This window comes from Danio rerio, chromosome 9 (genome assembly GCF_052040795.2).
Source record: "Danio rerio strain M-AB ecotype USA chromosome 9, GRCz13ab, whole genome shotgun sequence".
Lineage (NCBI taxonomy): Eukaryota > Metazoa > Chordata > Actinopteri > Cypriniformes > Danionidae > Danio > Danio rerio.
The window spans coordinates 24040554-24052728 of record NC_141029.1 but is presented as its reverse complement, the minus strand read 5'-3'; the positions used below and the strand labels follow the sequence as shown (position 1 = coordinate 24052728).

Below are 12175 nucleotides of genomic sequence, written 5' to 3'. Positions count from 1 at the left end.
GAGGACATAAAACACATTTTTACTTTTGCAGTTTTCCCCGATGCATTTGTAAAGTGGCGCTGCGCAGACAGGACTGCGTGACATGATTGATTAATATCATCGTATTCAAATACTTTATAAATAATATTTTAAACCTCCTCCAGTGTTTATTGTTTTAAGAAAAGATCTAAAATCTTTTTTTTTCAGATAGGCTTTTGTAAAATGAAAATTTAATATGGTTTAAAAATTGTTTAATTTTTGTTTTATATATACCTGAATTATTATAGCTAGCTTTTATTTGTTTTATATTGGTTTGTTTATTTTATGTGATATTATTATAATCTACATTTGTAATTTAAATAATTTTAATATAGATTAGGCTATTTTATCAAGATATGACACTAAGTTGTGTCTTTCTGTTGTGTTCATATTTTGTGTATTATCTTCAAAATAAAAAAAAAGAAAGAAGCCGCTCACGACATCAACAGAGCTGTGAAGGGAGAGCTTTTTTGCTCAGTTTCACACACACATACAGGTATCTAAACGCGCACAAACACACCTTTTAAACTTTACAAAAACTCTCGACAACCTTTACTGTCTGCTGTGTCTTTAATATGGTGTAAAGATTATTATGCGTTATTAAAACATAGAGGAGGACGCAGCAAAGAATGTCACTTATAAATTAAAAATTCATTATTTAGGGAAACATAAGGATGATCAAACGCAAAAAGACCCCAGCCTAGATGTTTTTTTTTTCCCCTTATTTATTTATTTGTTTGTTTGGCGGATGTACTCTTGTGCGATCAGAAAACTGTCTCCGCCTCTCCTTTCACTCAACCCCAAAGCCCCAGCTGGCTCTCTTTGGCCCAAGGTATTCGGCGGGCCGAAAAAGGCCGGCTGCTGGCCCCGAGAAAGCCACGCTTTGGCCCGATAAGGCCCTGGAAGTGACAGTGGAAACGCGACTGGCCTTGGCTCGCCCTGGCTCGCTCATTATAGGCGCGATTGTGGAAAGGTGGCTATTGTTCTGCTGGCTTGTTGTGTGTTATTCACAGGATTGCACATAATTCTCTATAAACCAAGTGATCAGCAGCATGTCTAGCTCCACCTTTTCGATACAGCTGTAATTTTGAACTTGGTAAATAGTGAACCTGGTGAAAGAGTGCCAAAAAAGGTATTGTACAGTTCGCTATTTTGGTACCTTTCGCTATTTTGGCCAATTCTGGTTTCAGTTTATTAACATGAGACTGAACACGGCTATTTTTGCCATCAGTTTCTGTATTCATCCTGTTTATTAAAAACTGTAAAAAGTAAATTTTGTGAAGGCTAACTTGCTAACCTTAAGGTCAACTACCTGAACATCTAGGTATCAGAAACTGACATGTGGTCATGTCATTGACCTATAAACATTTCCTGCTTGTTGTCAACTATTTCAATAACTGTAACAAGAGGCAATTCAATCATATCTAAATGTTAAATGTTAAAACAGCTGTCGTAATATTATTTATCAATATGTAGACCCTTTGGAATTCTCGGGAGCTATGGAAATTAAAAATGTAAGACTGGAAATACGTTAAGACTAATGTTTTTGTTTACATCCCTCAAAAGGGTAGGGAAAACCGCCTTATTTAAAGGCACATACACAGAATCCAAGCACCCAAAAGTTAAAGGGAATTCTATTAGCACTGATTTTCAACTTGGTATAATAAATTACCTGTTTGGTTTTTTATTTCCTCTTCCTGGGGACACCAAAAAGTTACAGAACATCTTGCTAAAAGGGGTATTAAAAAGAAATCACAAAGAAAAAAGAAAGATTAGAAGAAATTCCTAACAAAGTACTAAGATGCAGATACTATGCATACTAGCAGCCTCTATGCCAACTTGCACAGTCAGGATTTGACCAACAATAGGCTCTGTGTAGTCTTTAGTCTTGGTCTAGTATAAAGGTATGGTTGACAGCAGTCAGTCAACAACCAGAATCAGCTTCAGCTTCCCCTTTGTGGAACCACTGAGGATCAGCCACCGCAAACATGATGGGCAAGGTAAACATTATTCCATCTAGCATTTAGAAAGTTTAGCTTAAATCAATAGAAAAACATAGAATACATTTAAATCACTAAAAGCTTTACTATGGATTTTCAGGTCGTCTTCTACGAGGACAGGAACTTCCAGGGTCGCTCTTATGAGTGTATGGGAGACTGTGGTGACTTCTCCTCCTACATGAGCCGCTGTCACTCTTGCAGAGTGGAGAGCGGCTGCTGGATGATGTACGATCAGCCCAACTACATGGGAAGTGGATATTTCTTCAGGAGGGGAGAGTATGCTGATTACATGTCTATGTTTGGAATGAACAACTGCATCAGGTCTTGTCGTATGATCCCTATGGTGAGCTCAAAATCACTACCACAAAAGTTTAATTATATTAAATTTGAAATTACATTTAATTTAAATCTGTCATATTTTAAACCATGGCATTGGCTTTTCTTTCACTATAGTACAGGGGATCCTACAGAATGAGGATCTATGAGAGGGACAACTTCATGGGTCAGATGTACGAGATGATGGATGACTGTGACAACATCATGGACCGTTACCGCATGTCTCACTGCCAGTCCTGCCATGTGATGGACGGCCACTGGCTCATGTATGAGCATGCCAACTACAGAGGCAGGATGTGGTACTTCGGGCCTGGAGAATACAGGAACTTCAGCAATTTTGGTGGCATGAGGTTCATGAGCATGAGACGTATCATGCACTCCTGGTACTAGGTTTTTTATAAATAAATTCATGTGTATTCAAAATTAAAGATAGTCTTGAAAGTAATTTTCCAAACAGCACATAATGAATTATGTCCTCATCATTTGCATGTATGCCTACTTTAGGTCATTCATCCACACCTGACAAGCAGCCCTATTATCAAGAGAACACAGATTAATATGTAGATCAATAATATGCATGTCTCAGGCTGCAATTGATCAGCCAAACGTCTTCTAGTGAAAAAACAAGGATAGTTTCCCTCCTTTAGCTATTTTTACACTTATATTTAACTTACTATGAAAGTGAGACTTTTTTTTGAAAACGCAAACCCCAAATTGTTTACTATGAGTTCTGAGCAAAGATAGCACAAGACCTGTTCAAAATCACTTCAGAACGCAAAATGCAAGATTTACAGATTAAACATTTGTTAATCTCCATTCTAAAGGCATATGTTTTATAACATTCAATTAATTCATTTTCTTGTCGGCTTAGTCACTTTATTAATCCGGGGTCGCCACAGCGGAATGAACCACCAACTTATCCAGCAAGTTTTTACGTAGCGGACACCCTTCCAGCCGCAACCCGTCTCTGGGGATCATCCACACACACATTTACACTCATTCCTACTCATACACTACGGAAATTTAGCCTACCCATTTCACCTGTACTGCATGTCTTTGGACTGTGGTGGAAACCGGAGCACCCGGGGGAAACCCATGCGAATGCAGGGAGAACATGCAAACTCCACACAGAAACGTCAACTGAGCCGAGGCTCAAACCAGCGAACCAGATACGGTCAATCATGGACCTTTGGATTCTAGCTGTATTTTAAGGAGTAATAAATGAGCATATAAAACAGCTTTTGGATATTTTTTTTAACATTTTGAATGCTATCAGAGAACAATTCAACCTAAGCAAATGCACTTGAAGTACTGCTAAGTTGCTTGGTTTAAAGGAATAATCAAGTTTTCTGTTATGAAATACACTATCAGCTCCTTTCATTTAAGACATTGGTTTAGCCACATTGCAGCTTAATCAGTTATGCTCATTAAGTGCCTACTGGAGATGCAAATCATTTCAAACAATTCAGTTTGATTTGGTGAACTGGTTTGACTGGTTCACTTAGAAGATCCAGGTAAAAAGAATGATTTGTTTGCAAATTGGCCATCACCAGGGCCAGACGGAATCTGCGGATGTTTTTTGCTATTTCTGCTGAGAATTTTGGTAAAAATCTGTGGATTTCTGCAGAATTATTTGGGAGTATATAGCGGAGAATCATAACTAAAACCTTAATATATTAAATAAAAAGTAATAAATTACTGAATAAAAACTGAATTTTTACATTTACACATTTACTCAAGCAAATAAACAGAATTAAGGATGGGCTAAAAATCTGCAGAAATCTGCGGAATTCTGCGGAAAAACTGCGGAATTCTGCGCGCGCAGATTCTGTGTGGGCCTAGCCATCACTAATGTCTTAACAAACCATAAAGTCCATGAAATTGTCTGTAGACCTTAATATGATGATAAATGATATAGTAAGGGCATATAATGCAGTGGAAATATAAAACACTTAAAGACAGTGTGCTGATGTTCACTAAGAGGGTAAGCAAAGACTCTTCCAGTTAAGGAAGAACTGAAAAAACTCTTGTAAGAATGAGTATACTGTTTTGAAACTGGCTGTTTCAAATGTCAGTTGCTGATCTGCAGGTGCACTGTACAGTAAATAAAGATATGTCAAAATGGCACAATACAGTATATGAGACACAAATCTTTAATGATAATCCAGTATATACGGCAGCAGCAGGATGTATATAAAGAGTTTATTTGCAGAAAGAGATAACTCCATTTTTTAGAGATCATGTTTTATGTTGAGTATTGAGGAATACAATTGCAACATGATTTATGGAAATGACAGTCAGGACTGTCGCTGGAGTGAGCCGTTAGTCAAACTGAGAAATCAGTTTTGAGGAGAAGGACCTTAAAGAGACCCTATTTTGCATAATAAAAGGTCACATTTTGGTTTTGGGGGTCTCCAACAACAGGCTGATATGCATGCAATGTCACAAAACACTTTCATTGTCTTAAAATATGCATTTATTTTTGCTTAATTATTCCAACAACTCCCATATGATTCGTTCAGCGTTTCGTTTGTTCTTCGACGCCTCCTTCACGCGAAACTAATCTGCACTGTTTGGAAAAATGACCCAGTCTGTTGTGATTGGTTGACTGTGTTCAGCACGAAATGGAGAGAAATGTCAACCATGGCTATGAAGTTGCAGAAGGTATGTTCAAGCCCAGTGCAGGAATGCAATAAAGCAATGCAGTTAAACACCAGCATATTTCTCTACTCTTAAACCTAACCCTAATCATAACAAAGACAAATGGCAGATGATCGCAAGTTCAGAAATGCATTTATCTAAGTAAAAGAAGAAGTACGCATTGCATTTTCAATGTGGGTTTGAATGCAATATGTGAATAGCCGCATACAGATTAATATGAGAGATACAGTACAAGCACTGATCTATGGCAGATAAGTGATTTCAAGCCCTGCGGGGCAATTACAACTTATAACACACAATTAAAAACATATTTTGCAAACTACAAAAAACGAGGAAACATTATCAATGAGACTTAAATGTTATGATCCAGAGGAAGTAGAAACTGGTCCATATGAACTGTAACAGTTACTGACAAATTTTACAAAGTCCCATACATAATAGTCTTTGCTGCTCCTTGTTTTATTAGCAAATGGCCGACAAATTCCACATTGCATCCCACTGATGGTCACTTGCCTACTGAAGATTACAGGAAGGGTGTGTAGACGTATAAACAGTGGTGTAAAGTAACTAATTACAAATACTCAAATTACTGTTTTGAGTAGTTTTTCTCAGGAGTTGTAATTTACTGAGTAGTTTTACAAATGTGTTCTTTAACTTACCTTTGAGTACTTTTTTAGTGCAGTATCGGTACTTTTACTCCACTATTTTCTCTCAACCTGCAGTCACTTCTTTATTTTTTCTTGTCTATGGGGATTAGAAAAATCAGTCCTGCGAGTCTAATCAAATCGCACATAGAAGGTAAATCACATCATAATAAACTACCTCAAGACATGGATGATTTTTAACTGCAGCTAACATTGTCTTTGCTAACATTGACATAAGTCTTTACTAACATTGGCTGTTTACATGCATGTCACTGATGAGAAGATGATGGATGTTTACTGTATAAAAACTAAAATGGCTTTAAACACTCAGCAGGCACAAGACTTCAATATGACGTCAGATTGACACTGTACCCTGATGTCAAGGGGACATTGCATTTTGTTTGGAAATGAAAATCATGTTGACGTCAGAACTCAATGTCAGGCCAATGTCAACGCCCCAATTATAAACGTCTAATGATGTTACAGCTTGACATTGTGTGGATGTTACTACTATTGACATTTATCAAACGTTGGATGCCTGATAAATAAATGTCAGTATTTGATTTCAATATGACTTTGGATTTTGGTCACTTTCTAAATACTTTGACATCATTATTGGACATCAAAATAACATTGTACTTAGACGCTGGCTAGACATTGAATTTTGTTCACCTGACATTACAACCTAAATGGAACCTAATATTAACATCTTATGACAGTGTGTGCCTGCTGGGCAATAACTAGAGTCACTACAGAATGTTATGTTTACACACATCCATAAATTCCATGTAAATGCATCAGTTTTTTAACAGCGTAATACTCACTACTCACTTGCACTTTCTGCATTTTGAAATCAGTCTGCATGAACAATATAAACTATCAATGACAAGACAAAAAAAAATCAACAAAATGACACCCTTAGATAAAACCCATTGGTAATACTTTTGGTTACAATTGATGGTGTTAACAAACCCTTAGCTTAATAATCAATTAGCTGCTTTTTCATAATTAGTAAGGTAGTGGCTGGGTTTAGGTATTGGTTATGGTTAGGGATCATACTTTATAACTACGAATGAACAGCTAATGTCATAATAATATGCAGGTAATATGCCAGTAGTTAATAACATGATTTGTGACCAAAACTAAAGCGTTATCAACCTACTTTTGTTATGTTAAAATAAGATACAATGACATAAAAACGTGATCTGGGAGAGTTTTTGTTGGGAATCAGCTGCTTAAAACCTGAGTAAATTGTTGATCAAACGATCAGTATTTACACATCTTTGACAGAGTTTTTGAGTAGTAAATATATGTTTTATGTTCTGTTCTGTTTTTATATTCTGCGTATTTTAAATTGTAAAATAGATCTAAACTCTTGATATTGGATAAAATGAATGATCTTGATGAATAGAAGATAATTTGTACAATTTTAAAAATAATATTTGTTGTTATTATTATTATTGTATTATTATTTTGATAATACATTAAAATATAGTTTTAGCAAACATTTAACCAAGAAAGTGTGTTTAATTTGTAAACTGCTTTAGGCTACCTGGCAACTGACATTGTTTGAATAATGTTTTTCTTGTTGTTCTAAATCCAAATAAACAAAATATGACACAACAAAATTGTACAGATCTTTAGTATTTTTAATTTTCTTTAAATTTATCTACACACACTTCAGAAATTCTACAGTCCTAACAATGTGAACACTAAGATCTGGATGTTACGCTTCAATTGAATGGTCTCTATGCCAACCTGCATGGTCAGGATTTAACTAACAATTGGCTGTGTAGTCTTTAGTCTTGGTCTAGTATATATGTACTGGTGACAGCAGTCAGTCAACAACCAGAATCAGCTTCAGTTTCTCCTTTGAAACACTGAACATCAGTCAACACCAACCATGATGGGCAAGGTATACTTCAATGCAGTAATCATTTCCACACCATTTCCACACATTTCTGAGCTTAATAACTATATCATTCAAAAATTTAATTTGGACTCTAAAAAAAAAACTTAAAAGATAATCTTGGAATTTTCAGGTCGTCTTCTACGAGGACAGGAACTTCCAGGGTCGCTCTTATGAGTGCATGGGCGACTGTGGTGACTTCTCCTCCTACATGAGCCGCTGTCATTCCTGCAGAGTGGAAAGCGGCTGCTGGATGATGTATGATCATCCCAACTACATGGGAAGTGGATATTTCTTTAGGAGGGGTGACTATGCTGATTACATGTCTATGTTTGGAATGAACAACTGCATCAGGTCCTGCCGTATGATCCCCATGGTAAGCTCAATACCACTTTAAAAAAATGTACATATTATACGATATGTTAAATCCTGCCACTGACGTTTCCTTCCATTACAGTACAGGGGATCCTACAGAATGAGGATCTACGAGAGGGACAACTTCATGGGTCAGATGTATGAGATGATGGATGACTGTGACAACATCATGGACCGTTACCGCATGTCTCACTGCCAGTCCTGCCATGTGATGGACGGCCACTGGCTCATGTATGAGCATGCCAATTACAGAGGCAGGATGTGGTACTTCGGGCCTGGAGAGTACAGAAACTTCAGCAATTTTGGTGGCATGCGATTCATGAGCATGAGGCGTATCATGCACTCCTGGTACTAGTGTTATATGAATAAAATTGTATAAACAACATTAAAGACTTTGTTTTAAGTCATTTTTCCAAACAGCACCTCATAGATCAAAGAAAACAGTCAAAAGATAATTTAATAAGAAGACAATTGCAGAAATAAGAAAACAAAATTAGCATTAGTATCAAAGGCTACGTTCACACTGCAGGCAAATGTGGCACGAATCTGATTTTTTCCCCTCATGTGACTCGAGTGATGACAGTGTGAACAGCCCAAACCGCATGAAATCTGATCTTTTCAGATCAGATCTGTGCCACTTTCATATGTGGTCTTAAATCAGACACAGATCTGGGGCCTCATGTATCAACGCTGCGTATGCCAGGTTTCACACTCAGAATCGCTCACGTTTGGATTTACTAAAGATTAACTGAACGTGTGCGCAGCTCCACGCCAGCTTTATGGCTGGCGTACGCACATGTCTGTTTTATTTCCATTGGCGACTCCTATAGGCAGTTGTGTTAAATTCCTCTCTACGAAGTGTCTGAGCCTTGCAATGGCAGCTGTATGAGACGGGTTCATCTAGCAGGTATATAAGGTTTCCATACCATACATTTGACCAGCTAAACATTAAAGCACAATTTGCAGCGGTCGCCTGTTTTCCCAATGCAATCTGAGCTATCTACTGCTCGCACATTGCTATAAAGACACTATCTGAAGATGAATTTGCATGCGTGAATCAGAAACATTTCCATTCAATAAATCTGCAAATAAAATATGATGTACAAACTTATTAATGATTCCTACTTGTCTTTCTCGTGATAAATAGTAAGCAAAATCTGATATGTAGCGGGGGAAAAAAGAAGAAAGAGTTCATCAGACGCTGGATTCGAACCGAGTTCATGCTCGAATGTGTCAAAACATGTTGACATGCGTCTTACGAGCTGCACCACTGAAACTGATATGGGTACTGCAACAGGGCTGGACTGGGGCAAAAAATCGGCCTTGGCATTTTGGGCCAGAGCGGCCCACTAAATTCAATCAAAATGCTATCTATCTATGCACGTCCAATATTTTTAGCAACTCATATTCTATAAAACACAAAAGCCATATATATGAAATAAATAAATAAATACAAACTTTAATCTCAATTTAATTTCTGTATACTGTCCATAAAGATATTTGTTGAGTTCTAAAAATACACTATTCATTCATTTATTTTTCTTCACACAAGTCCCTTATTTATCAGGGGTTGCCTCAGTGGAATGAACTGCCAACTATTCCAGCATGTTTTATGCAGCAGATGCCTTTCCAGCCACAACCCAATATTGGAAATCACCCATACACACTCATTCACACACACACTCATACACTACAGCCAATTTAGCTTATTCAATACACTATTCACTCAGCCTTTATTTTAATAATAAACATAACAAAAACTGCCTGCTGATGCATGGGTAAATCTTCAAAGGGAACAGTGTACTTTATAACCTCATTCACCTCATCAAAAAACAATGAAAACATAATATAAGTCAAATTTGTTTCATTTTGATATTATGATTAACAGACACCAAACAGCCTCATGTAGCTGCATATTTATATGAGCATCATCTTCACTCTGCATATTTATAACAAAACAGGGCTTAAATATAACTGTCTCCTTTCATTTCCATTGAAAAGAATGAACTTTACCCTGTCTCTTTTGCAGAATATCAGTTTTAATAACCAATAATGGCCATTATAACAGTATAACGAACATTAAAATTAAACAATAAAGGTAAGCAATCAGTCAATGTGCAGAATCAGTGTATGTGGTTACATAAATTAATATATTAGCTTATCTTTGCACTCAGCCAAAACAGTTAACTAAGAACAAGTGATTTAAAAGACATAAGAGTTTTTAGATAGAGACAACAAGATGAATATCACGTTTAACAACTATAGTGAGATCAGATCCAGCAGATGAACTGTCTGACATGCACTATACTCTCTCACCTGGGATTTATGCTCACCCGCTGAATTACTGGCTGAAGGTCTTGGCAGAGAGTGTGTGGTCACGTGATTTGCACTTTTAGCCGTGTACTATAATGAACAGAGAACTTTTCAGAATCGCTAAATGAAACGCCGGTGTTTTTCCCGTGATTTCTCTGCGCCTCCCTTGCGTTTCTTCTCTCTGACTCTCGACTATTTTGACAAATACACACAGACGACGCACGCTCACACAGAGTCCAAAATAGGAGTTTGTGATTGGGCCAGCCCAATGTCAGTAAAGAAAAGAACCAATGGGCTGCACTCAGTGCGATGTTCAGACCCAACTGTGTTAACCGCATCAGCTAAACTCTCCCACTCTATTTTTTTCTTTTGTTGTTAATTCCAGAGAACAAACTTGCAAATAACACCGCTTTTCTCCGGTCTACCTCCGAAAGCAGCACCTCCAATTCAAATTCTGTTCAAAGTTTCTCTTTTTGCTTGATTTTGTCATTGCTTTTTCGTTGGGTTTTGCCATTAGCATAGTCATTAGCATATTCATACGGGGGAGGAGGCAGGGAGGGGTTTTGTGCTCGTGCATGTTGCGCTCAGTTTCACGTTCATTCGGATGTACAAAAGAATATGCGTGAGATTCGGCGTACGCAGTGTTTCATACATCTGAATTTTTTTCTGCGTACGCAATGTTTTAGTATGATTTCCACGCAAGTCTTCGTACATGAGGCCCCTGATGTTTTGCAATGCGACAGCAGTGTGACATATGTCGGATTTCATGTGACTTTTACACAATCTTTGAGTGACATGCGTTATCATTCTGTGCTGCAAACATCCTTTACTCCTCAGCAGCACAGTAGAATGACACACAGGGCGATTACAGTATCACAGAAAGTTGGTTGTTCATGTTAAAAACGATTTTGAAGGCAAAACTGGTGCTTGTTAACTAATCTGGTTAACCATTGAGGCACGGGTTCATCGCAAAGCAAAAAGCTTCATGGGTGTTGCGGATGGGGGATCCGTGTGCAAATGAGGAAGAACTTTCTCTCCGAGAGAAAAAAGGGCAGTTGTTCGAGCACCCAAACTGCCCTTCTGTACGTGTCTGTTGTTTATAATGAAGTATTTAAATAAAATAACTCTGTAAATGGAGATAAACCAACTCCGCCCTCACAGCTCAGGCTGCGGCTGCTCATTAACCCTTGATGAGTTCACTACACCGGTGATCAGAGCACCACGCACCGCGGTTGTCATAAATTACAAACGATCAGTGTTTTTTTTTTTTTTTTATCACAGGAGACTTAATTTAGGTCTCAAATGCCGAAATACACCTTAGTAGTAGCAGGACAATCATTTACAGTTCATGAAATATGCCACGGTTGTCTGTGAAAAGGGTAATAATATAAGCATGATCTGACAACATGCTTACTCATGCAGCACACACGTGTGCATAATAAGACATTTTGTGTTCTCTGTAGTGCTCTCGTGCAGTGTGTTGTGACTGACTAAACACCAAGTTAAACCATAGCCAATAAAGACAGAGTCGTAGCAAGGTTGATCGTTTACTGTAACTCTTCTTATTAGCATTTATGGTGAAAACTGCAACAAAATAACAAAAGAATTCTCAGAAATTTAGATTTGACTGGTATTTCCACTTACATATACATAACATAAACAGTCTACAGTTCTCCCTGCAGTAGGAATTACACTAGCAAACAAAGTTATCAAACATTGTATTTTTTTGTTTCTCAATATGCGTTCTTCAGCAGTCTTGCGTCCTCGTGTTTTCGTGCAACGTCATCATCAGTTCCCAAGTTCAGTTCCAATACTCAAGACCGCAAGTACGGAGGACGCGTGAAACTTCCTGGATGTGATCTTGATATCGAGGACGCAACGATGCAGACTTGAGCATCGAACTCGCTCTGGAAGTCCCA

General features: G+C 37.6%; 2 protein-coding genes and 1 long non-coding RNA gene across 3 annotated transcripts in view; all 3 read left to right on the top strand.

Moving 5' to 3' along the window:
• The window catches only part of LOC147842349 (uncharacterized), a 736864-nt gene that overhangs the window by 350036 nt on the left and 374653 nt on the right, over positions 1-12175 (top strand). The window lies entirely within an intron of this gene.
• On the top strand, positions 1945-2782 carry crygm2d18 (crystallin, gamma M2d18). The gene is given in 3 exon segments (NM_001002142.2): positions 1945-2018; positions 2119-2361; positions 2472-2782. Coding segments are annotated over 3 exon segments (528 nt in total). The 5' UTR covers positions 1945-2006; the 3' UTR covers positions 2745-2782.
• On the top strand, positions 7503-8333 carry crygm2d15 (crystallin, gamma M2d15). The gene is given in 3 exon segments (NM_001002582.2): positions 7503-7574; positions 7702-7944; positions 8026-8333. Coding segments are annotated over 3 exon segments (528 nt in total). The 5' UTR covers positions 7503-7562; the 3' UTR covers positions 8299-8333.